Source organism: Mustela nivalis (assembly GCF_964662115.1).
Source record: "Mustela nivalis genome assembly, chromosome: 15".
NCBI classification, from domain to species: Eukaryota; Metazoa; Chordata; class Mammalia; order Carnivora; family Mustelidae; genus Mustela; species Mustela nivalis.
Genome location: NC_139034.1, coordinates 8,711,301 through 8,739,240, shown reverse-complemented (window position 1 = coordinate 8,739,240; position 27,940 = coordinate 8,711,301). Strand labels below are relative to the sequence as shown.

Genomic DNA, 27,940 nt, shown 5'->3' with positions numbered 1-27,940 from the left:
AATAAAACACCATACACATCTTTGTTTCACCCCTATCATTGTAGGAGATACCCATATCATTAAATGCTCTGGTAGGTTATAGAACCGGAAGGTCTGGCCTGGATTATTTTCTACTTTTTCTATCTTATTTTTAAAAAAAATTTATAAAGCTGTTTTCTTTTTTTAAAGATTTTATTTATTATGTATTTATTTATTTATTTGACAGAGAGCAAGAGAAGGAACACAAGCAGAGGGAGTGGGAGAGGGAGAAGCAGATTTCTGGCTGAGCAGAGAGCCCCGATGTGAAACTGGATGCCAGCACCCTGGGATCATGCCTGACTGAAGGCAGATGCTTAATGACTGAGCCACCCAGGTGCCCCTCTACTTTACCTACTTTAATGTTCTTATTGAAATTTTTTTTTCTCTAATAATAACCATCTTTACTTCACAGGGATACTGTAAGAACACAAGTTATGATGTGTTTGAAATGCTCTGAATGCTTTATAAAAAGGGCACTACAGAGATAATGAGTTCTTCTCAATAAAAATTGATTTTCCCCACTTGTATGGAGGTGAAGCGGAGAGTGAACGTTACAAGAGCAGGGAAGTCACAACTTTGGAACCACAGCTCCTTCAAGCTTTTCTTGTCTCACCTGTTAAATGTGGACATAAATGTGTTTTTTATGTGTGGGCTTAGGTGGAGCCCATGGAGCAAATGAAAAACCCATGTGCAAAAATAGAGCCTTCACTCTATAAAGAGCAAGGCTAAATGTTCACAGGGATACAGTTTTCCGGACAGGATTTTATCTGTAATGATAAAATCATCTCTTGTGCATTTGGAAGGATTTGGGGAGCCGTGTTTGATTTCCCCCATGAAATATCAAATATCCCTCAGGTTCTCATGTGACGAAAACATCGACATAAAGGCTGAGCACGTGGAATGAATATCCGCGTGTACCTGAATGATCTGGGCGGCAAGCTCAGGGGTTCCGAGCTTCAGGTCGTGTCCATTGATGGCGAGCACTCGGTCGTTGCTGCTCAGCCTTCCATCCTGTGCAGCCAGCCAGGCCCTCTTCCAACAGATCAAGGATAAAAACACCTGGTTCACCGGTCCTTTGAATGCGTTTAATGCCAAATTGTTCACCAGAGTCCTGTTTGTGAAAGACTACGTGGAAGACCTCTTCCCGGGGAGAGCTACTGTCAGGGTGGCTGTAGGTCCGGCCCCCAAAGCACCGCTCTCCAGCACGCTTAGGTGCAGCGTGGAACAGGGCTGGGAAAGGGCGGCTCTGGCATAGTTGTGAGACACATTGTTGGTGTTACAGTTGTTGACCTGGAAGAAAAGAATTATGACTGAGGTGGGACAATCTTTTATCCTCTCAACTGGTAAACATTTATACGCCATTTCCAAAAGAAACGGACTTTGGAAAATGACATACAGTCATTATTTACAAAGAAAAGCCCTCTGAAGATGTTTTAAAATGCACAGTTCCTAAGCTTCACTCACAATGACTAGCACGAAGTAGAGAATGGCAGTTAGGATCTCAGGCTTCAGCGAGGGTGCTGAATCAGAGTCCCTGGTCCTGCCAGTAGTGGGATGTCTGAGGGTGTCCCCTGAGTGGTGAGATGGGTTTACTCTCCGCTTCAAGGGACCAGGAGGAAAATGCAGAGACAGCAGCAGCATGTGGCAAGTGCCAACAAAATACTAGTTCTAGTGGAACAGAAACTGAAGTTCTACTGGATTGATGTGGCTTTTCCAAATGAAAAACACCTACCCTGGAAAAAATACCCCAAGTTTTAATCTAAGAAAAGGGACAGATTCTAGATACACAACCTGATCTCAGTTCAGTCATTTTTACTTTAAAGAAAAGCAGGTAATTACAGTTTCACTCTGTTTAGCACTCAAGTGTAACATCTATCTAATACAACAAGCTTAACTCAGTACTCACAGAACATTTATTTACTAAACCTTATGGCCCTGAAAGGAATATAGTGACTGATCCTGGGACAGGAACAGGACTAAGAAAATACACCCAGCTTCAGTTATTCACCTAGTCAGAGGAAGAGGTTGGTGCAACTCTGAGTGTTTATCACAATTAGAATTCCTCTCCTCATCTGCCTGCACCAACAGCAAGCAGGAAATCGACATTCTCTTGGATGTGTTATGTGGCACAGGCTCTGGGTTAGGTGCTTGTGATTACCCAAAGCCTTCAATCTTTTTCACGTGAGTCTATCTTAAGGAAAACCTTCCCCCTTCCTACTCATCTCGGGATGACAGTTTTGAGCACCACTAACTTGAATTTTATTGATTTGGGCCTGTGGACATCTTTTAAAATTCAGGCATCAAATGCCATAGATCTCACACATAAACTTGCTCTTCGCCCAATTTTGCAACATCTGTGCATTTGGTTGCCATCCAGATCCTTGATGAAAAAGTTGAGTAACATAGGGTCAAGAATAGAACTTTAAGGCAGCTTCTAAAAAACCAGCCTGACGTGGATTTGTTAGTCAAAACTCATCATTTCTGGTTATTCAGCTAAAAAGCCACTTATCTCTAGGTTCTTATTTTTCCGTCTTTGATTCACATCTATCACAAATGACTTTACAAACATCTGGCTGGAATCCAGCGCTAGCCACGTGCGAGTCTGTAGCCTCACACCATTTTTGTGACGTGGGTTGTGGAATATCCTACAATCGGAGATTTTCCCTTCACAAAAGTGTGGTTGCCAGTGAAACACAGAGAAAGCAGAAACCAAATAAAATACTGTTGCTAGATGTTGTAAAAATAGCACCAACAGAGTAAACTTTACCACATCTTTAGCTAATTATCTTTTGGACCAATGCAGTCAAGACATGACTACAATTATTTTCCTTAAAAACCAAAAGTGATGGGACACCTAGGTGGCTCAGTTGCTTAAGCAGCTGCCTTCGGCTCAGGTCATGATCCCAGCATCCTGGGATCGAGTCCCGCATCGGGCTCCTTTCTCGGCAGGGAACCTGCTTCTCCCTCGGCCTCTGCCGGCCACTCTGTCTGCCTGTGCTTGCTCTCTCTCCCTGTGTAAGCTGCAAAAAAGGGCAATATGGTTCTTTTTGTCTTGGCCACAAAGGTGTCAAAAGGTCAAAACCAGCTACAAGAGTTCCTCCACAGAGAATCAGTTTAGGAGCTGGGGTAGAAGGAATACAGCATAAGGTGTCCAGAGAGCTGTGCCAACCTCATGCAACCAGAATACTACTAATATCGTAAAAGGACAGCAAACACAGGAATGCGGTAAATAGCTAGCTATGGTAGGATCAGAAACTGGATTTTACATAAGCTGGATTAGTTATGTTTCCTGTATTCTCCTATTGCCTCTTTGGATTTAGTCAAGAACAAAACACTGCAAGTTCAGTCTGTGTTAGCCAGGCCAAGTGCAATGAAGGAGGGGTTTTGGGCCCAAGTGTCGAAGTGGAAAACACAAACTACAAGAGGCAGAATACGGATGGGCGTGGAAACCAAAGCCAGGAACCCCCAGTGGAAAGGTCAATCCTTGCTGCTCTTGGAGCCTAGTTTGTCTGTCTTCCCCTCTGGACATTTCTCTTGAAGAACTAAAAATCCTAGAGGTTCTAAGTTTGGTTTTAATGAAGAAGACAGCTATTCCCAACAGGATATCATAACCAAATCCACTCTTTTATTGACTCAGCAGGTTTGTCCTGGGTATCGACTCCAGGCACAGCTCTGTGAGAAGCCTGTCCCATAGTATGTAATAATGGCGGCTGCCATCCCCAAAGGAAGACACTGCATTTGAATAACTCTCTGTGACCAATTATGCATTAAGTGGTGAAGAGAAGGAATGTCTTCAGCACTTACTGTGAGAAGAGGTCTGAATGGCTGAAAATGGCAGGGCAGGGCTTTCTGGATGAAGGTGGGGAAGCTGTAGCACAATGGGGACAGACTGGAACATGGAGGGAAGCAAGGAGACTGCTATGTCTGGCTTTTCTGCTACATTATACATTCTATGAGGGCAGGGGTTGCTTTTTGCTCTTAATTATACCCTCAGCTCTGACCACCATGCCTATGATGTTTCAGTAATACACCGATGGCTACAGCTGAAAGAAAAAGCAAGGGTTAAGGCTGAGGGGACAGGTTGTGTAAGAGTTCAAAGAGGACCTGGACTATTAGATTAATCAGTATGGACTTGATTCTCTGGTCCAATCTATCCAGGAAAAGCAGAGTCACAGGTGAATTAACCGGACAATGTCGTACCGGATTTCAGAGCAGAGTAGGGAGGCAGGGGTTTTGATTCTCCTGGGTTAGACGTGAAGCAGTGAGGGCACAGACCAGAGAGATGGCAGGGAAAAGAGAAGGGGTGAATACCAACAGACCGTGGGGAAGGACCCAGCAGTGAAATCGAGGAGGCAAGAGTCCTTGAGCTTGGGTTCCTAGAAGACATCTTTTCTCATTCATGCCTATTTCTTCTCTCCTAAATATCCATTCTTTTAGCTTCAAGTACCACATACACTTGTATGGGTCATATATCCAGGTCAATTTTCACATACACTCTAGAATTCACATGAACAGTGGAATTCTGGCCATCTCATGCTCATCAGTATGCCCTCACACACAACATCATCTTGCCCGAAGCAAGTTCATTTGTTGGAGTAGCTCATTCTTTTTAAAGAGAAGAGGGAGAGGGTAGCACCAAGGATTAGTGCAGAGTCAGGCTGTTTGTGGATGAGAGTGCATTTGAGAGCCAACAAGAGGTGGTCATGATTTCCGAATTCTATCTTAAATTCAATGCTGTAAGTTTTAAGTAACTTGTGCTGTGTGACCTGTCTTTTCTAGATTATAGAAATCCGTGTAGAGAAGGATGAATCAGACAACGAAGGTAACTGATGGATGGTACCCTGGGACTAGAGATAGAGCCAATGGGACAAGAGAATTTAGCAGTGAAGGTGGCCCCGAAATAGACAACCGTGGAGACCAAGCCAGGAGGAATCCAGCTGGCCTGGAGAGCCACACACTGAGGCACATGCGGGATCAAATTTAAGATGGGGGTAAAAATACATTCCATGAGTTTGGGGGAAATCAGAGAAATTACAGATAAATTCTGATCTGTTTAGCACTAAAAAAAAAAAACAGTAAAACTTACCTTTTTAGAAGTCAGACTCCACAGTACCCTAATTTCCTAAGTTTTAAATTGATGAATAAGAGCAACAAAAGAGGCAAGTTAACAAAATCATTTAAAAAATTGATACCTGAAGAACTGGGTCTCCAGCAAGAAGTCTTCCATCTTTGGCGATCACCCCATGCCGACAGACTTCCTGGATAACAAGGTTGATCAGTGGCCTTTCATTGCCGCCCACAATGCTAATTCCTAGCTGAATATAAGGATCAGACCGGTGAATTTCAATTGTAGTAATTATAATTATGCCTTCCGGAAAACTAACCGGCTGCTGCATAGCTGCCAAGTTAAAAACGAGACGGAGAAAAACAGGTGGAAAGAAAAATGTTTTCTATTTTGATTATCTTCACGTAAGTAAGTTATCGTCTATCATTAGTGATGACCTTATGTTAATAGATGATTCATAACAAAGCAATACCACGGGATAAGAAAAACAGAATGACCAAAACACCAATAGGTAAGATTAGCAAAACACTTCCTCTTTGAAAGGTGATCAGTAAATAATCAACAAATAACTACTATGCATCAGATCACTAGGGACCACACAGTGATCTGATAAAGAAATATACAGAAAATATCATCTTGTCCTAATTGATCAGATTGACAAAATATCAATATACAAAATATCATCTTGTCAGTTGACCCATGAAACAGCTGTAAACAGTGCAAGGCAGTACATATGAAATAAAAAAGACAAACTCTGTGACATACAATCACCGTAGTGGTTGACAAAATAACCACATTAAGCAAGAAGAGGAGGGTCTTGATCTGAGCAGTAGGAGATAGAAGAATTGTTATAGCCAAGGCTGGGAAAACTGGGATTTGTAGAAAAATTGGAATTTTCATAAGAGATAAACCTATTTAAAAGTAAGACAAAGGGCCAACTACTAAGATATGCCCAAGATCTATGACTAGAGGTTTTCATGTAGACAGGTCAGTGGCTGCTACCAGAGGACAGCAATAGTCAGACACATGGCCTTGGGAGTCAGATACATACCTAGCCATTTCGTGGCTCTCAGACTTTGACCAATGACTCCCTGACTAAGTTTCCTCATCATTAAAAAAAAGCCAGTATTGGTACAAGCATTTAATAAGTTAATATATGTAAAGTGCTTGGCACAGTGCTGACACAGAACAAGCACGGAGGCTGAGGTATTTTTTTGTTCTTCTTGATGCTGTGGATTTCTTAGTCAAGAAGCAATAGGCATCAAAACAAACAAACAAAAGAAGCCTGCTGATGACCAGTGAATTTGTGGACTACAACAGAAGAGGGGGAGGGGGAAGGATAAGCCTCAAGGTAAGACTCCCTTTCTGTTTCTAACCGGCAAACTGTTAGACTTGTACACTTAAAAGGTGAATATGTGATATGTGAAGCATATCTCAGTAAAATTATTTGTTGAAGAGGAAAAACAACAACAACAACAACAACACCCCATGTAGGGAAAGTAATAGGCAGTACTGAGAAGAAAGGAAATATCTGATTTGAAAACAGATGAAAAGCAAAAGCAAGGTGAAGAGCACATACTGTCAGTGGCCGTGTTCTCCTCCAAGGCGGGGTTGTCCAGGCCAGGCTCCTCAGGCCACCGGGGAAGAGACGCTGATATCAAGCTGCACTCAGCAGGTGCTGTGCCTGTCCCTGGACAGTCCGTTTCGAGGGATAAAGTACCTGGAAGATCTATTACAGTGGTTCCATTTTCATTCTCAATCTCTGTCTGAGCTTTATCAGTTTTCCTCCTTTCTAGGGCAAGTCTCCGATGAAAAGCTCCAGGACATCTAGAGAGAGAGCATTAGGGGGTTCCCAGAGGATTTGAAAGGAAAAATGATAGACAGCTTGTGCCCCAACAACAGAATAGCCACTGCTTCAATACCAAACTCACCTAGAGGTAATCCACAAGTGGTATGTAATTCTGATTTTAACCTCTGCTCAAACTAAATTCCTACCACACTGTGTAGCAAACTTAAAACAGGCATTGGCACAAATAGTGGCTTCGTGCATGTCTCAAAAAATACTTCAATAAAAACCTGTATTCAGATACATACTAGTTCCAGAAATACACCAGCACAGTTGACGGTATACTGCAAATACTATTCTGAGATCCTGATTGCATAACCCCCTTTTCACAGGGATGGCTTAACTCCTTAACAGGAGTGGAAACAGCAGTCTTCTTCCACAATGTGCTCCTGCATCCAGACTTGGACCCTGAGTGACACTGTTCCTTTCCAATCTCAGGGCCAAGGGTACACATTCATTTATTAGTGAGAAGCAATACATCTGAGGCTCTGCCACTTGCAGAAAAGCAGAGCAAAGGCTCAAGAGGCTGCGTATGGTGGGTGGCGGTCTTATGTCTAGGACTGCAGACTTCATTCAATGATAGTGTGTTTTAAAATCTCAAATTTCATGAAAAATCAAGTATAGGATAAATTTATTGAAAACTGGAAGCTATCCCTTAGCTGTAAAAGTAATGAATTTCCCCTCACAAACTAAAGATAAGTTGTGGGTTTCAAGTTCTTGAAAAAGACTGCTATGGAATTTCTTTATCCAGCTTTTTCTCATTCCCGGTTTCTTCATCACCTTATTAAGAAAGAGGACAAAGGATTTCCCTTCTGCACTGTTGTGCCGCACTCCAGGAAATGTTCCTGCAAGGACCTGACAAGTAACGTGGAATATTGTATCACTGAGAAAAATTATTTTTGTCAAGTAAGTAGATTGCATGAGAAATGCATTTTAAAACTATTTCATTCAATAAAAAAATGGTGACAAAAAGTGGATCATAAAACAATACTTGAGACTAAAACTATAGGGAAAGATTCAATTCTCCAAATGCATATCACACACTGGTATCCATGTGCGTAACAGCCAGTCTTCGATGGAGAAACAGACTAGGAACAGGAAGTGGGAAGGAAACATAAGCAGAATGTGCACAGCTGAGAAAGAGCCTAGCTAACAACTAAAAAATCCTACAAACTAAGTAACTGTAAAGCCCCTCTTATCTGATGCAAGAATAAATTGTTTTTTCTTTTCTTTTCTTTTTTTTTTTTTTGTTTTGTCAGAGAGAGTGAGCACAGGCAGAGACAGAAAGAGAAGCAGGCCTCCTGCTGAGCAAGGAGCCCGATGTGGGACTCGATCCCAGGACTCTGGGATCATGACCCGAGTGGAAGGCAGCCTCTTAACCAACTGAGCCACCCAGGTGTCCCCAAGAATAAATTTAAAACTGGAACCCTGAAGTTGTTAGAGAGGTAAAGAACCAGGTATACTTACATCCCAATGGGACAGCAAATTGCTAAGAGGGACTAAAGACAGGTATTTTGTGTGATATCACAGAGAACTATGGAAGAACGCATTCATCTAGCACTCAGGAAGGTTACAGAAGACTACGCAACACCCACCTTTAAACAGATGGGGAGCTGGGCACACAGAGACAGAACAACTAGCCAGGAGGAGACGATGAAAGACTTCAAACTACACAAGGGAGGCAAGAGTGCCAACAAAGAAAAAATGACATAGATTATACCATAGAAAGAAAAAACAAGTACAGGGGCGCCTGGATGGCTCAGTGGGTTAAGCCACTGCCTTCGGCTCAGGTCATGATCTCAGAGTCCTGGGATTGAGCCCCGCATCGGGCTCTCTGCTCAGCAGGGATCCTGCTTCCTCCTCTCTCCGTGCCTGCCTCTCTGCCTGCTTGTGATTTCTGTCTGTCAAATAAATAAATAAAATCTTTAACAAAAAAAAAAAAGAAAAAACAAGTACATATGAATGGCAAAAATCATGAGCCTCATTAACATTTATAACTAAGACATAAGACTGGCAAGTCATCAGAATTTTTAATAGTTAAAAAGCTTAATATGGTTTTTATTTAATGGATGACAGATTTTTAAAAACATATTTTTCTGCCTTGCTTGTACGATAGAGCAATTTAGCCAGCAAGTACTCTTAGGAAACAAACTAGTTAAGAGTATCAGCTCTTCCACTTATTGACAACCTCTTCCATTTATTAACAACCTCTCTGCCCATATTCTTCTTTATATAACAAAGATAAGACGGCCTAACTCATAGAGCTGCCATGAAAACTAAACTGGACTAATATAAATTGCTTAAAATACTGCCTCATAAATAATCAGAACTCAATACAAACTAGTGACTACTAGTATCATAGCAACTTAAAAGTACTCAAGCTAGGGCTCCTGGGTGTCAGTTGGTCAAGCGACTGCCTTCGGCTCAGGTCATGATCCTGAAACCCAAGACTGAGTCCTGCAACTCACTCCCTGCTCAGCAAGGGGTCAGCTTCTCCCTTTGACCCTCCCCCCTCTCATGCTCTCTTTCTCTTTCTCTCAAATAAATAAAATCTTTTTTTAAAAAGCAAACATGCTATACAGTTTTCTTACAGTACATCTTTATCAAGTCTTATAACCAATAAGACTTAAATAAAACGAAACAAAACAAAACCCTACAAGAAAATTACTTTAAGTTAGTTTACCTGAGCAGTTTCTGTTTTCAACTTGTCAATACTGAGGGTGTTCCTCTGTAATCCACTGGCAGCCAGTGACAGAGTTTTAATATCTTCTTGTACTTTAAGCATGGCTTTTGAAAACATTCTACTAATTTCTTCTTGTACCTGTTTCTGTTCCTTCACAAATTTCCTAAAAAGATACATAAAACTGAATTCCAAAAAAATACACCTTTGGTTTTTTATAGGAAAAAGTATATTTACTATAGGCTGGTCAGAGTCCTAGTGTTTTTTAAAAAGGAAATATTAAAAATTCATCCACAGTTCACATGCTTTTTTCAGACTGACAATAAAAGAATTTTAATTCCCATTATTCTGCTTTGTTTATAAAAATATTAAAATTTTTACCAACACCCAAGTTAAAATGTTTAAGAGGAAGAAGAGATGTTCCCCTTAAAATAGATTCTAACATTCTTCAACATGATATATCTAATTACATATGACACACTTACTGGAGGTTTTCAACATCCTGGCAGATGACAGGAGGGAGATTTTCATCCTTCAGTGCTTTACTATCCCTGAGAAAAATGCAACAGATAGATTAAAGCCATTGAGGTTCTAAAAAGCTGACAGCTGAGTTCCACTACATAAGTGTTAAAGGGGAGAAGGTAAAACAAATATTCCCCATTTATAGCTCTTATGGTTGATTTCAAATCTCTTTATAAAAAAAAATGTTGTTTCCTGACCTTTAAAATAGCTTTAACAATTCATCTGACAGGGAGTTCTCTTCTAAAAGGACTGGCACCTATCAGAAGTACACATAAATGCATCTGACCAAATGTTTAAGAAAAAAAATTAGAAAATACAAGAGATTAAATATTGAACTAAGTTCCCCTGGCTCAAAAACTCTATGATTGACCTTTTATTTCATTCAAAAATATTAAAGCATTCATTAAAGAAAGTCTACAAACTTCTCATAATAGAGATTCTCATTATATTTTACTTGATTTTTAGAATTTCAATTTATTCTTCAACAAAATAAAACCTATGGATAGACTAAGGGAATCATAAATATTTAATGAGAAAAGGAAGAGGTGAAATGTGGCAGGCTGTAATGGAATTATGAGTTAAAATTCAGTCACAGATCTGCTACTACTTCCTTGATAGAACCTGAAGCAAACCTCAGTCTCCTACAGCTTTCTCATTTATGCAATAGGGCTAAAGTATACAGAAGATATTTTGGAGGCATGAACTTGATCATTTATTTACAAATGTTTTCTCTAATGTAATACAAATTAGGTGAGAAAATGTAAGTGCTAGTAAAAATAATGATCTTCAAACCTATCTGATGTATATTATAGATAGAGGCTTTTCTCCCTCTTCATCATTAGAAAATAAATGGGACTGCTATAGTAGTTTATATAGAAAAGGTATATATACCTAAAACTGAGCATAAAGTATTCCAGAAAGCATTGGTTATACTTTCTTAATGACTAAAAATTAAAGATCTGACCTTCCAAAATCTTCCCAGAGCATATGTTTATTATTTTACTTTAGACAAAAACTGATTCAAAGAATTTTTCTTCTAAATATCTATATAGTTTCTTTTACTTCCGATGAGACCACCTGCCTATAAATTAACAAATAAAATTCTTCAAATAAAATACTTTAAAAGTTAAATTGTAAACCTACTCTGGTCTTGTTCCTGTTTTATCACCTAGAAAATTCAAGAAGCTTTATGTAAAAACAGGTCATTTAACAATGTATTCCAAATTCAAGTTTTAATTTAACACAAACTTAGGTATAAACAGAAACTTCTAAGCATTTTTCGGACAGCCTCGTAGACATCATATGAGGTCACTTGTCACAAACTCCAAACAACATACTATGGGGACATGTTTGTATACACATAAAGAGATAATTACCTAGCTATTTGTATCTATTTCTTTCAAGGGAGAGATTCTTCCTCTTTCAACTATCTTCTATGAAAAATATTCTTCCTAGCACAGTTGACCTCCTGCAAGTTCTACTGGATGCTTTCTTAGATTCTATCAGTTTAGAATACTAAAATATGTCAGACTACCCGGATGTCTCTAAATATTTTACAAAAGCAGCAATTTTTTAAGATGATGTTTTTAATGTGTGCAGATAGATCAACAGCTTTCTCATGAACACTTATTTAGTGGTTATCATTATTAGTGTATGTCTAAAAGTAGAAAGGTAAAAATGCTCCGTCAGCAAAATGCAGTGACTCACTTTCTGCTTTTTTAGAATTTACTTCACACTGCAAAATAAGACCTGCTTAATGAAGGAAATACAGGAACACACAAAACTTCATCCCATCAGAGAACCTTAATGGTTCCTCTTTCAACCTCTTTTGGCACTTACACACACATTTTTAAACGTGATCGGGATGACCATAAGTTATGTGCACATATTTTTTCAGGATGTTGAAATTAAGTATTTTTCATGTCACTTAACATCGTTTTAAATGACCACAGAATACTGATGACATAGCTGTATCAGAAACTTTATGCCCAACCCTCTTCTTAACATATACACCTTTACTATATAAACAATGCTGCTACAGTGAATGCCTTTATCTCCAAATACTTGTGCATGACTTTATTTGTATTCCACAAAAAGAGGAATTTATAGGTCAAAGATTACATCAAGGAAAACCTACGTATTATCAACTGATCCTTTAAAACAACTGTTCCAATTTAACTTCCCACCTACTACGAATAAGTAATTTTTCTGTCACACCATCTACAACAATGTACATTTTTCTGAAACAATCACTGCCAGTACATAGGTGAGAAATGCCACTTCATTATCATCTAAATTCATATTTCTGACAGTACTAAGTAAAACATTTCAAATATTAATTAGACAAGTCTATTTCTCCCTGAGTGAATGGTCTATTCAGGCTATTTGAGGTATATCCGAGGTATGTTTCTCACTGACTTCTCAGAGCTATTTCAACATTAAGCATATTAATTATCTCATACATATACTTTATGTGTCTATTTCTAAAATGAGACCTTGATTTCAAGATACATCTCAATTTCGGATGTTAAAATGTGAAGAAAAAAAGCATCGAACAGCAAGTATTTTACTTCCAACCTGTCCTTTACCTTTTGCCTTTGTCCATAGGGTTTCTTTTGTTTACCTTTTTAATCTAACTACAATTTATTTTTCCTTACTTTGTATGTTGATATTTCTCTTTCATAGTTTAACATTTCTGAAATTGATATCCATGTTCTACCGATGCAAGCCTTTGACTGGGTGAGACACAGTAAGATAAAGGAGGAATTTAATTTTTATCCCACAGACTTCAACTTTTTTATTCATTAGCGTCCTATTTTGCTCTCTCTTTGATATTCCATTTTTATTATATTTACAGAAGTCTCTATACACACAAACCTGCGTATAGAAAACTTAGGCCTGTTTTTGGCCGACCGTGGGCCCTGACTAGTCCATCTAGCTTGGCATCTGTAATACCTGTGGACTGCTGTCAAAGCTCACTGTCAGCACTCCACCTCTGTTCCTGCCCTCCTTCACATTATCTTCCACATGGCTGCCAGAATGCTCTTCTTCAATCACGTATCTCATGTCATATTATTCACATCAAAACCCTAGTAGGTCTCAACTGTCCTCCGTGTAATTACAAAACTCTTTAAGATGACATACACGGCCCTTCCCTTTATGACATCTGGAATCTGATCTTCCCATGCTGCAGCTCGCCGGTTTTCCAGCAGTTCTTCAAAAGAGTAAAGAGCATCCTTGTCTCTAGATCTTACTCCATGCTGCCCCCACTTATAGACCACTGCTTCCTACCCCTCTTCATCTATCAAACCCAATACAGCAGGTCCAGGCTAACTGATGCAGCTGCTAGGGAAACAGAGAAATCCTTTAGATTAATAAACAACCCCTGGACACGTATAGCAGGTTAAAAGGAACTGGATGTGCTATATCAGGTCATGTGCACTTATTCTACATACTCCTTTGGTTCAACTCTGAGGCACAACGCAAGAGGAAGACAATGGGGGAAGGTGGAGTGGCATGGGGGGGAATGCACGAAGGGAGATTAACTCCTTATATTTCTCTTACTCCTTTGCCTCAATCAAGTCTTTCACGTGGAGCCTAAAAGCAATTACAATAAAGAGAGAACCAGTTTCATAATTAAAATCAAAGTAGTTCAAGGGTACCAGATTGCTTCAGCTGATTAAAAAATAAGCTGCTAAAATATCTAAGATAATTCCTTCTAATTTTGATGCGGCTACAAAGAAAACTAAGTAAAAACAAGAGACAGACCCCTATGTTTAAAAATCAATTTTCGGGGCGCCTGAGTGGCTCAGTTGTTAAGCATCTGCCTTCAGCTCAGGTCATGATCCAGGGTCCTGGGATCAAGCCCTGCATCAGGCTCCTGGCTCAGTAGGAAGCCTGCTTCTCCCTCTCACACTCCCCACTTGTATTCCCTCTCTAGCTGTCTCTTCTTCTCTGTCAAATAAAATTTAAAAAAAAAAGTAAAATAAAATAAAAATCAAATTTCATTCAAAGTTATCCTAAATTTTCTAAGTTTAAAAGGATTTTAGGATAGCCAGCTTCTAAAACAGTACGTCACCTAGAATCGTCTACATAATAAAAACCACATCCAAATAAAAAATTCCTACACAGATATATGGACTCCTTCATCTGTTACTCACTCTAAGTTCTTCAGAGGATTCAATGCAATACGTGAAACATGCTTTCATCAGAGGCAGAAGAGGCAATGCAAGACAAAACAAAAATCATGCACAGGGAATCGACAAAACAAAAAATCATGCACAGGGAATCAACAAAACTAAAACATCTTTCAAAATGAATCTGGATTGGTAATTTTTTAACAAGAATATTCAGCATTGCAAGAGCACAGGAAGAACGGCATTTTCATACTGGCTGGTGGGTAATCAATTGGTAAACTCTTTCTAGAAAGTAATTTTACAATATTTACCAAGAGTCTCCAAAACTCTCCCCTCTCTTTAAGCCAGTGATTCAGTTTCTAGGTTGTCTTTAAAAAATAATAAAAAAATATGAATGAAAATTTATAAGAAAAACAAACACATAGAGAGCATTTATTATGTGCCTGGCTCTACTGAAGTCTTATAAACTGTAGTCCTTGGACCAACAATGTCAAGTAGTTACTGTTCTTTTCCCCCACTTTACAGATAAAGAAACTAAACACAGAGGGATAAATAACTTGAACAAGGTCGCAGAGCTTATCAACAGTGGAGGGGATGTGAAGCCAGATTTCAGCTCAAGTCTATCCCCTTAAGCTACAATGCCACATTGCCTCTCCCCATAAAGATGCTCAATATGTTGATACTTCCTAGAATATATGAACTGAATACAAACACTAATAATGGAAGGACGGCTGATTAATGATGTATCGATTCATAAAGCTGACTTAAGCAGCAATAAAACACTCCTAAAGAATTAATGAACTGACAAATACTGGTGATATAACATATGAGAAAGAACAGGTTACAAAGCAATCCAGTTGACCTTTGAACAATGCAGGGATTAAGGGTCCTAAACACCCAGGCAGTTGAAAATCTACACATAATTTGACTCCCCAAAATCTTTACTAATAGCTTCCTGCTGACCAGAATGTTTACTGACAATATAAAGTCTATTCACACACACTTTGTATGTGATATGAACTACATACTGCAGTCTTACAATAAAGTAAGATAGAGAAAAGAAAATATTAAGAAAATCGTAAGGAAAACACATTTACAGGACTCCACTTTTACTGGAAAAAATTCACATATAAGTGGACCTAACCAGTTCAAAGCATGTGTTCAAGTATCAACTTATATACCATACATGTGTTCATGATCCCAACTTAAGAACATATATTCATACACACACTGATAGCTACATAACCGTATGCATAAACAAAACTCAGTTTTCTATGAAAATAAAATCTTAAACATATAATACACAAAAAATTTGTGAGATATAAAGTAAATGTAAAAGTAAAAACTTTACTACTGAACATGTAACTAAAAATCTTACTGACATAGAAATTTAACTTACTGTTAGAACAGAACATTACTTACTCTTTTTATCTGATGAGGTACGAAAATCTATACCACCAAGACCTTCATTGCCTGCAGTTGAAGTAGCTGCTGTGGTTCCCAAAGTCAAGCCTAAAGCATTCTGTCCAAGTCCTACAAACAAACCAAATATAATTTACAAAGTCTTTACAATGATTTTTCCTCAATGGACAAAATTCTCAAATGCTTTCAAGCTGGATCCCATTTTTCTTCAAAATTGCTTTAAGCAAATAACATGGAATAAGTCTAAAGCTGGGATTTAATGGTGTATGTAGTCTGGATAATATAGTTTTAACTTCTTTACGTTTTAGGTAACTTTTTAAAGTGTAGACACACAATGTCACATTAGTGTACAACAGTGTCTTGAAAACTCTATACATGCTATGTTCGCCACAAGTGTCACTACCCTATCTGTCACCATACAACCTAATTACAATACCACGGATTATATCCATCCCTGTGACTGATTCCATAACTGGAAGGTTGTACCAACTCCCCGTCAGCCATTTTGCCTGTCCTCCCTACCCTTTCGGGCAACCATCAGTTCTCTGTATTTATGGGTCTATTAATTTTTCTTTACTAAAAAGGTCAGAGTTTATCTGTTAATTCAAAAAATGTGAACATACTACTTGTTTTTCTTAAATCCTTCTGAAAAAGCAGTTTTAGTTTGTATATTTCCAGGTAAATACTTCTTGTCCTCTAGTCATGCTTTGTAATTGGATACTTTTTAAATTATCAAGTATTAGATGTGTTAATTAACTTGATGGGCATTTACAATGTGCATGTATATATGAAATCACTATGCTCTACACTTTAAATATCTTACACTTTTACTTCTCAATTATACCTCAGGAAAGCTGGTAACAGATAAATAAATTACATAATAAAATAATCCGGTAATGATTTATAAGATTTCAGCAAATCTTATAAATCTTATAAAGCCAATAGTTTCATTATTCATGAAATCTAAAATCTAACTGAGAGTTAGAAGCCTTACAGTTCAAATATCAAATTTCATACTCCCAAGCTTTTTAAAAAAAAATTTAATGAAAGAAATAGACTTCATTTATTTAAATCCTACCTCACTGACAAAAGGAATTGAAGGGGCTAAACTACAGTTAATCTTAAGTCATGAAGGTATGCTTGTAAATCAAGTAGCAAAATTTTAAAGACCACGCATTGGTAAATCATCTAAGTCCATGCATTACCAAGCTCACATAACTGTGTTTCTTTTTGGACAGATGCTATTTACTTTAAACAGAGGAAACAGCAGAGGTACTGAATAAAAGCAGGGGATATATGAAGAGTGGATTTAAATACTGACAATGTGTGAAAAAAAAAATACAGCTAAATGAATGTCCATTAAAAAAAAAAATACAGGGGTATGTTTAGTTAGCACAACCATAAATCAAGCACTGACGTGTGTCTAGAGCCTAAGAAAAATTCTAGCAGGCCTACAAACTCATTAGAAAGACACAAAAACAATCCTCCACCTCCCCTTTCTGTTATTTTTGTGTTTTGCTCTCATAGGACTCTTTAGGAGAGATGTTTAAACACTTATCCTACAAAGAAATGTATGTTACAGTCATCCAGTGATTCAGTTATTAGGAGATATTTTGAATACCTACAAGGTGAGACTACAGTGACAAAGACAAGTATCTGAAAGATAATGCAAATCTGAATGCTACAAATTTTTACAGATTATCTTCACCAACTCCTTTTTTCCCCTTCCACTGACCCAGAGTTTCTTCACTAAATTTAGCACCTGAACGGAGGACATGAAAGAGCTGTTTAATAGAAAACACTAGGTCATACTCCTTCATCTCTCCCACACGACCAAGTATTAGACACCTATGAGGTGTTGAGTAAAACTTCTGATATAAAATAGCCATTATACATGAACCTATGTATTACTGGGAATGCTATGATTTTAACATGTTTCAAAGCCAAAAAATATGTTTTTCCTAACACATAAATTGTTAAAGAGAAATTCTTGATATTATATTGCTATGTGAGATAATTATACAATGTTTTCAAATCAGAGGAAAGCTCTTCTCACTCCTACATGGTATTATATTACATTGTTTATAGTATCATGTTTCCTCTATTATTCATTCATTTATATTTATATATAAATATATTTATGGTATATCTTAATACTCAAAACATCGACAGAATCCTTAACATGAAGCTAATTTCAAAATAAGAAAGAAATGAAAAATCAATCCAAGATGGAAAATATGAAGTATTCTTTGCCAATTGAATTGATACTTTAGTATTTTGCTTGACTAGAATAAATTTAATACTTGAGTTCTAAAACCTTATCTTCGAAGCACGCTAATAGCCTTTCCTGATGCCTGTAATGGAGAGCCATTCTTAAAACCAGGGCTTGAAAGGTCAAGTTGTTTTGCAACGAACTTAGATACCAAATGATCCAAGACTCTACAACTACCATTTCTTGATAAATTTCTCTAGAATAGTTTATAAGATCCTTAAACAGGCCCTTCTTTGTTTCTTTATATAGTCAGTCAATACTGAGAAGCAGAAAACTTTTTTTCTACAATATGGCTAAGATGTCCAATTATGCATGAAAACCATTATTTTATAATTCAGTTTTCATACGAAACAACAACATTCAGGTTAAAGAGACAAAGTGGTCTGTTCCAAAGGTCAAAATACAGATAAAGTAAATTTAAATATAAATATTTACTATTTTGGAAAATGAATACCATGAATTACCTTATGTGGCTGTATTTGAACTCTGGAAAAGTGAACCTCCCAAACCAGCTAAGGCTCCCCCTAAGGAAAGGCATGTTGATGGGGTAGTAATTGTAGCTGTTGTTCCACCCAAATTATTTAGGGTAAATCCTGTAGATCCTATAAAAAGTAAAACGGTAAAGGCTTCAAAAGGAAACATCATTTCTAAGAACACTGGAGAAAACACAAAACATTCCCTACCACCACCAAAACAGACAGCCCTCACGTCCATGACAAAATTCACTCTAGTTTTTCCTAAAAAACTACTTGCTAAAGATAAAATTACATAAACTTAAGAATAAAGAGAAATAAGACCGTAAGGCAAACGCTACTGACACAAATAAGAGTTCTAGGTAACACTAGAATGGTGTAAGGTAACAGATTCCAGAGAATAATAAAAAGTTTGCAATGCAGGATGCCAAATTCGCCTTCAAAATGGTATGAATACTAAGGCAGGCAAGGCTGATGCAAATTCTTTATCCTTTCTTGTCACCAATATGCTCCTTGAAAACAAAGTGAATATTAATAGTTTTACATTTTACCTCTCACCCTGTCCCTGCTTTGCTCTGTAAACAGAGATCAACTTCCAGGATGGCTCCTGCTGCTTTAAAGCCAATGATGATCTTTGTAGGATCCTAATTGCTGAGTGATTAAAATAAAAACTTTCCAAAACTGAAGTTATCTTGAATAAGGTGGATCCCTATATTCACTAGCCAAAAACAAAACAAAATTCAACCACAAAACGTGACTTTTTCCATTCTGCCTCACCTGCTGGAGTTGACGTCAGAGCAGACGAAAGAGTAAGACCACGAGCTGAGGTAGAAGTAATAGGGAGAGCAAATGGTGTGGCAGATGCGGCAGGTTTACTAAATCCTAAACTGAAACCTGCTGTAGACGCAGATGTAGTGGCTGGCGTTCCTGTGTCAAACAAACAAACAAATCCTATTTTACCATGACTGTATATGTATTACACCGGTTTCAATCAGGATCCCTAAAAGTTCGTGACCCTACTTTTGTAGCCAGAAGGATACGTGGGTAGGTATGAAAAAGGAAAATATAGAAGTTGGAGCCAAATCATGGTGAATAATTAAAAGAGGATGCTATGATCTTAGGAAAAGCAAGAAAAAGTCCCATCAATGTGGTCCTATTGAAATCCAATTTCAGTTCTACCCCTGGATTTACCTAAAACAGCACTTACCCTTCCTTTGCTCTATACTCTACAGAAAAATATTCCTCTCCTCCAACGCTATTTAAACCACCATTCTCTACTGTTTCCTCTTCCTTTACTTCTGTCAACCCTGGCTACTCCTTCCAGTCTGCTTTTGTCCATCTCCTTCCTCTGTTCAGTTCTTAAATGATACTGCCTACGGCTCCAGGCCTGCTCCCATACTTCCCAACTACAGAATCTCAGCTAGGGCAACATGGGTCTAAATCTACACCTACCAGAGTCTCCACTGGTTAGCTCTACCGGGATGTCCCTTAACTTTCCACCTCTACGCCTCCCTACACAAAACGTTTCCTAAACCCCCTGCCGTGGTCCACTCAGTTGCTCAAGCCAGAAACCATAATCACCCCTGACATCCCTTCTCTCTCCTGAATTCTACTAGCCATGAATCCTGCTGATTCTACTGCAGAAATAGCTCTGAATTACAAGCATCCTCAAAACCCTTAGCTCATGTCATCTTCTTCTCAAGAACAAATATAACCTCTTAATTTGTTTCTGTGCTATCAGTCCCTCTAAACTTTAATCTATTCTTGGAATTATTTCAGTTACTTTAAAAAAGAAGAAGCGAGAACACCAACAAAAAATAATACCCTGGTGATTCTCTCTGACTGAAGGCTCTTATTAGCTCTATACTATCTCTACACTAGAGTCAAAAGGCGTGGCACACAAACACCTTTCCTATCTACTTCCAATCTGCTCTTCACACCCCCTCTCTCCCTACCATTCCCACGTCTGAATCCTAAATTCTAACCAAGTACTTTTCCTACTTCCCTGAGTCCCCTTATGACTGGGCTGTTGCACGTCTCCATCAGGAATGATGTTTCCTGCCTCCAAAATAAACTTCTACTCTTATCTTCCTCTACTTCCCTCGTGCCTTTCATACATGTTAGAGCACTTATCAGGTCATACAAGAACATGTTACTATACCTGCCAGTCAGCTTCACCTCATCACCCACTGAATGCCTTACTCATGCTCATGCTGATGCTCTTGACATCATTAGTACCGCCTGCACCACCAGTACCATCACCACACCACAGCTAATACTAAATGTTCAAAGCATTATGTATACTCAAGGCCACAGAGTTAGGAAGTAATAGCTATTCCAAACTATTAAATGAGGAAATACATAATGACCTGCATTTTGGCTTTCCCTAAAGGCACTGAGAGAAGCAGCTGCCAGAAATTAAACTTCTGGATTGCCCTTACCACAACCAGAAATTCCTGCCCGGGTACAGTGCTTTGAAATCCTGTATGGGTTCTAAAATCTCAGAAAAGAAGAGAATCCAACTGCTTGCCCCAAAGCCAATCCTGTCCAAAACTCTGGTAACGAACAGATGGGTTACCCTTTCTGTGGGTCACAGGTGAGTAGCATCCAAAAGAACAAAGTCCACCAATCTTTAGTTTACTTCAAATGTTAATTAAATTAATAAACTTAACTTTAACTGAGTTCCCATACTATCTTTTCATTCATTCATTTCCTTTGACATTATTAACTGTCATACTACTTACTCACATTCCCTTTGGCGTATCGCTACAGAGAACCATGGCGTTTTTGAGCTGAAAAGAAATACAAAAACGTTTCAGTCCTACCCTTGTTTTACAGATAACCAAAAGCTGCCAGATACTACATGACTACCTAAGACCTCACAATGATTTGGAATTACAACAGGGCTTAATTCTAAGACTTCTGGTCTAGAGTTTGTTGCTTTTCTTTTTTCCACTAAAAGGGTTCAAATGACTATAAAAATACAATGTAAAATAAACCTCCAGAGGAAAAAAACCATTGCTGTATTTAAAGTTTTTTTTCCTGAATTGAACAGTCATTGACTTTTTTAAAAACTCCAGTACTGAAAGGCTGTATAATGAGTCAGTGTCTGTGATCTATTAGGTTCCTTACATGCTTCCTTCTATACCCCAGCTCTGTGAGATAATAAAGAGAAGAGAAGAAAACCACAGATCTGGGATCTTTCCTCAAAAAATTCTTACCCAGAGTTAATCCTGTAGTTATACTTGTTGCTATTCCTGGGGACAAAAAGAGAAATAAAATTTAATCATCAATGGCAGATGACATTTTGGGGGGGTTATTACAAGGGCAAGACTTAGAGTCATCCTCAGGATATGATACTACAACAACCAGTATCTTCTACCATGACCGCTAATAGAAACGTTCTTCCTAGAGCACTGGTTTTCATATTACCGGCTATATATAATTATATAGGGAATAAGATTTATAAATGCAAACAACTACTGCTTATAACAACATTAGGCAAGGAGAAAAAAAGCTACTCTAAGCAAACACTGGCACACAAAGTCGTTTCAAGGAGCTCACTGGAAGCTCCCGCATTCCTGCAGTTCTTACATTTTCTATGTGTGGCTGTGAAAAGTTTCAATCAAAGCTGCAATGTCAATGCATAAAGTGGTAACAGAGACCGAGAGGCCCTGCGGGTACAGAATAAAGAGTAAATAAAGAAATAAGCTTTTGAAATGGCAGCATTACTGACACATATTTTTAATAACCAAATATCTTTAAGTATTAAAAAACAGATTTTTATTATCAAAATGTCTACCAGAAACCTTGACCTTTTGCCCTTTTCCCATCTAAACGACTCTTTTAATGATATAAAAACTTAAAACATCTCTTAGGAAGGTAAATTATAATGTTATAGCAAGAAAGGATGCTGACTGCACCATATATACTAAATTAAATTAACGTCCAAATTGGTAAACTTGATTTATCTTCACTAAGGTGAAACACTGCATTATATACTCTCTTGTAAAAATTAAATTAATTCTTGGGGCGCCTGGGTGGCTCAGTGGGGTAATCTGCTGCCTTCGGCTCAGGTCATGATCTCAGGGTCCTGGGATCGAGCCCCACATTGTGCTCTCTGCTCAGCAGGGAGCCTGCTTCCCTCTCTCTCTCTCTCTCTGCCTGCCTCTCTGCCTACTTGTGATCTGTCTGTCAAATAAATAAATAAAATCTTAAAAAACATTAAATTAATTCTTTATATTTAAAGAGGTATATCTTCATTGTGTCAAGTATACCAAAAAAGAAGTTATTTTGAAAAGAGGTCTTGGGATGCCTGCGTGGCTCAATTGGTTAAGCGGCTGCCTTCAGCTCAGATCATGATCCCAGGTTCCTGGGATCAAGTTCTGCAATGGGCTCCTTGCTCGGTGAGGAGCCTGCCTCTCCCTCTGCCTCCTGCTCCCCCTGCTTATTCTCGCTCTTTCTGATGAATAAATAAAATCTTTCTTTAAAAAATCGCATTTCTTTAAATTTGTTTCTCTTCTTTTTTGAAGATTTATTTATTTTTGAGGAAGAGCTTGGGGGAGGGGGGTGCAGTATGCAACAGGAGGATAGGGAAATAGAGAGAGAATCTCAAGCTGACTCCCCAAGGAGCTTAAAGCCCAAAGAAGGTCTCATTCTGCAAGCATGAGATCATGACCCGAGTGGAAATCAAGAGTTAGACCCTTAACCAGCTGAGCCATCCAAGAACCCCTAAATGGGTGTTTTCATTTACACTAGAATAGATCATAACCAATGTTACACCTACCACTGGCCCTTAAGTCCACATCCCTATATATTTTTTCATCTTAATATTTACGTCTGACAATCCATATAAAGGGCAGAGATATAAGCCAGAACCTTAAAAAGAATATCCCATAGCTACTCCCTGAAATGTGACAATCCTCCTTACCTGTATTTGTTCCTCCCAGAGTGAACCCAGCGGTAGGTTTCGATCCAAGGAGCCCGGTTCCAAAACCACCTGAAGGAGCAGATGTCGTGGCAGGAGTTGCAGTGCTTCCAAGAGTTCCAAAATTGAGCCCCACTGAAGGGTTGCTTATCTATAAAGAACACAAAATAAAGTCTACTGGAGCCAGTATTTCCTAAAGAAAAATAAAAATTAACTCTTCAAGGTTAAACACTTTCTTTCTTTTCACATATTCAATATATTGCCATAGAATACAAAAAGAACTATCAATTTATTTTTAACCAACCCAATTCAAATATTCTCCTGTTCTCTTTAAAAATAAGTCACATACAAAAGATTTCAGATCCCAAGGAAATCATAAACAGTATCACATATTCTCCTTCTCTAAGTTTTATTGACAGTTAGCATATTTTAAAATGGCCACAGAGCAATCCTATGAATGTGGATCATTTTCCTCTTGAATGACTCACGTATAGTCCATATTTCTAAATACATTTGTTCTTTCCCAACTACTAAATAAAGAAAAATAAAACATACTCAGAAAAGTTCTTTTAAGTGATCTTTGCCACCTCTCTGTTGCTTTATCACCATATTCATGGATTTAGGCAGGGACGGGGGATACAGTTACGTTTCACCAAAACAGCATCAAGAACTGGGGTAGGGGTGAGAAGAGGAAAAGGACTAAACATAACCTGGCAAGAGGAAAATACAAAGTAAAAATTACCCTCTATCCAGATTATGTGTTCATAAGGAGAAATTCTCTTCAGAGTTTCTGAAAGCTTAAAAAGAATAGCTGGTAATAGCAAGTGATGTGAACAAAGTTCACGACTTTCAACTGTTCTTATCAAAGCTCAGGGGCTCATATTTGCTATCTATTGTGGGAGAACAAATTATTAAAATAATCAAAATGTCTCAACAACCTGACACTCCAAAAATTGTAGAGGAGAGTTAAAAGAGACTATAACACATAACATAATGGGAGCTCCCATTCATCCTATATAGGTATCTTTATTCTATCCTGCCTGCCCTTCCAAACAGACATAATCCCAAGAGAAGTCAAGGTCAGTTTTAAAAAGCTTATGTCTGGGACACTGCAATTTAAGGAGGTAGCGGTGTTATGGCTGGGTTCCAGTGCCAGCTCTCCAATGTCCTGGGACTTGTGTGACATAACTTAGCCTTCTTGATCCTCTGTTTCCTCATATGCAAAATGTTAATAACTTTGCCCACTTAACAGATTTTTTGCAAAAGATTGAGAGATTATGCATGGTGAATTAACTTCACTTAATAAATGTTATTACTGTCATCATTAGGAACTTAATAAATTCAATTAAACACGTTTTATACAATGTATTACACCAGCCAATCACTGTGAGGGGAACAGAACTTGAAACCAGTCATCAACACTGAGTAGGGGGTCAAAAAAGGGGTCCTGGGATCGAGTCCCGCATCGGGCTCTCTGCTCGGCGGGGAGTCTGTTTCCTCCTCTCTCTCTCTCTGCCTGCCTCTCTGCCTACTTGTGATCTCTCTCTGTCAAATCAATAAATAAAATCTTAAAAAAAAAAAAAAAGGGAGCTGGCCCTGTGTCTTAATTTATCATGGATTTTATTTTATTTTTTTTAAAGATTTTATTTATTTACTTGACAGACATAGATCACAAGTAGGTAGAGAGGCAGGCAGAGAGAGAGGAAGGGAAGCAGGCTCCCCACTGAGCAGAGAGCCCGATGCGGGGCTGGATCCCAGGACCCTGGGATCATGATCTTAGCCGAAGGCAGAGGCTTAACCCACTGAGCCACCCAGGCACCCCTATCATTCATTTTAAAATGATGTCTAGGAACATGGGTATGTGAAGTACAGAAGGTTGGCAAAACAGGGTTGCAAAGTCTCACCAACAAAGCACAAAACTTTGAACACTTAATCAACTGAGCTAAAAAGGTATTTTAATAAATGTTATTGGCAAATTTTGAAGACCTCAAATGAAGGAAATGGTAATTATGCTCTCCTCCCTCCCAAATAATTCAGTGATCCCATTTGGTTTTACTGCTATTCCACAAATTAGAAAGATGCACAATGAAATTATGTATTTTTTTCTGAAATTTTGTATTTTTAGACAAAATATTTAAAATTTCTTGACAACTTAAGATAACTGAAGACACAAGGCACTGTTTCATAATTAAATGTGAAAACATTACCGAAGAAATACATCAAAGTGGTATCTTCTTACTCAAGAAAGCAAAAGAGAAATTTCTCTACAGGAGAGAAATTTATTTAAAAGCTACCCCAAACAGGACCAAGTTTTGCCTCAACCCACTATTATCTGCCAATGGCTCATCAGAATGTGTTACTGTTGACTCCAACAGGTCAGGAATATTGTTTTAACTTCTCCAGCATGCCCTAATGTGGACTTAGAAAGTAACATTTAGGGAGCACTTACCAAGTGCCAGATATGATGTTAAGTACTTTATTCATCAGCATCTCTGTTCCAGATGTGGGAACTGAGGCTTGGAGAGTAACTTCCCTAAAATGATTTACCTAAAGAGACCAAATCGGGATGCCTGGGTGGCTCAGTGGGTTAAAGCCTCTGCCTTCGGCTCAGGTCATGATCCCAGGGTCCTGAGATAGAGTCCTTCATCGGGCTCTCTGCTCAGGAGTGAGACTGCTTCCTCCTCTCTCTCTGCTTGCCTCTCTGCCTACCGGTAATCTCTGTCTGTCAAATAAATAAATAAAATCTTTTTTTAAAAAAAGTCTATTTTTGACACAGCAATTGCGATTCCAATGAACTAATCTATGTAGGAGATGACAGGAATAGTTTTCGCCAAATAGGAGAAGGGTTACTGGTTGAAAACCTGGAAGAAAGAGCTGTACCCTTATTTATTTCACCATCTAAAACAGAGTCCATTATATGGAACTGTGTTCAATAAATATTTGTTCCATGAATGACAAGAGCTTGCCACAGGGCGGTGACATGAAGTGAAGCAAATGGAAACTAGGTAATTAAAATTAGCAGGCATTGCTGATTAAGGGTGCAGAGAGAAAAGGAGGTATTAAGGGAAATTCCCAGACTTTTTCCTTGACTATGTAGTCTGTACCTCCCCACTTTTCTTGGTAAATTATATATATATATATATATATATATATATATATATATATATTTAAAGATTTTATTTATTATTTGACAGAGAGAGAGCGAGCTCTCCAGTAGGCAGAGAAGCAGGGGGTATGCCCCTTGCTAAGCAGAGAGTCCCATGCGGAGCTCAACCCCAGGATCCTGGGATCATGACCTGAGCAGAAAGAAGAGGCTTAGCCCACTGAGCCACCCAGGCGCCCCTGTACCTCCCCTTTTTAATATAAGGAAGATACTTTTGGCTTTTTACTCTACAATGACATCCCTCAAGCCCCAGGAGATAGATACCTTGTAACATTTTCTATGCACACTTCTTGATGTAATGAACTCCTCCCCTTTTACCTTAAAAAGACGAAGTTCTAAAAATTAAATCTCTCACCATGAAAATGACCTTTGACTATTATTAATGTCTTTTTCTAAACCTCTGCTGGCTGTATTTCGTCATCGCCTGAAGCGGTGCTTTAGCAGGTTGCACAAAAACGATAAATATGCTACCTACAGTTTTCAGTGTAACTAGAAGACAATGTGAGTCATTCCACCATAACACTCACGAATACTACTACGCACACTGTTCAAAATGACCACCAAGAAATGCTGCAACACGTATTTAAAACAAAAAACTACAGTAACAAAGGACCATGAGGTACCAAGAGGTGAGCTCGTTTAGAATACCACGAAATCATTAAAGCAGTGGAATGTCCAAAGTCATATATCCTGCAATGAATTCTGAATTATCAGGGATAAAACTCTAATTGTCCCCCTTAAAATTTTTCTATTGTCTTTTTCTGAAACCCCAGAATGACCCACAATGTCGTGCTCCGTTCTGTGCCTCAGACTGCCGCACTGCTAGGGCTCGGCGTGAAACCCCAGGCCCTTTCACCCAGCCAGACCCCACTCGACAGGGACACTGGGTGAACCATTGTGGATTCTGGGGACCTCACAACCCCTGTGACCACCCTCCCGACCAGGCCCCCAAACGGCAGGACTATGAGGCTGGCGCTGCGCAAGTCTGTCTTTCTTTCTCCCAGACCCACTAGAAAGGAACCCAGCGCGAAGGGAGAGGGACGGGCCCACCCACGGGAGTCTCACGGAGAGGACCAGGCCGGGAAGGCGCAGAAGCGCAGTTACCTAAATGCCCCGTCCCGAAAGAGAAACCGCCGCCTGCGCCGGTCCCGCCGGGGGCTACGGTGGTGGAGCCCAGCGTGCCGGTCCGGAAGGAGAACCCCGTGGACATGGCCGCCGGGGTTCACCGCCGAAAGCAAGCTGCAGGGGTTCTGGACGTTCCTCTCTCCTCAAAGCCAAGGTGGTCCAGGCAGCATCGCTCTTGCCCAGCCGCAACCGGGGAGAACTTCAAGCCCTAGAAGCTGAACAGACCAGGCCGAGGTGGGTGGGGCAAGCACCGGACAGCACGTTCCGACTCCTGCCGCGCGCACGTAACCC

At 38.9% G+C, this 27,940-nt stretch overlaps 1 protein-coding gene across 1 annotated transcript in view; it reads right to left on the bottom strand.

Moving 5' to 3' along the window:
- LOC309848890 (uncharacterized protein) overlaps nucleotides 1-27,734 on the bottom strand; it is a gene marked incomplete at its 5' end in the record, with an annotated part of 137,005 nt that extends 109,271 nt beyond the window's left edge. Inside the window, 12 exon segments of the mRNA XM_082700931.1 lie at nucleotides 937-1,044; nucleotides 1,046-1,218; nucleotides 1,221-1,308; nucleotides 5,211-5,416; nucleotides 6,663-6,910; nucleotides 10,095-10,160; nucleotides 11,275-11,299; nucleotides 15,690-15,800; nucleotides 19,212-19,361; nucleotides 21,656-21,691; nucleotides 23,365-23,512; nucleotides 27,579-27,734. Of these exon segments, the coding sequence (XP_082557057.1) occupies nucleotides 937-1,044; nucleotides 1,046-1,218; nucleotides 1,221-1,308; nucleotides 5,211-5,416; nucleotides 6,663-6,910; nucleotides 10,095-10,160; nucleotides 11,275-11,299; nucleotides 15,690-15,800; nucleotides 19,212-19,361; nucleotides 21,656-21,691; nucleotides 23,365-23,512; nucleotides 27,579-27,734 (1,515 nt within the window).
- Nucleotides 27,735-27,940: the final 206 nt, after the last annotated feature.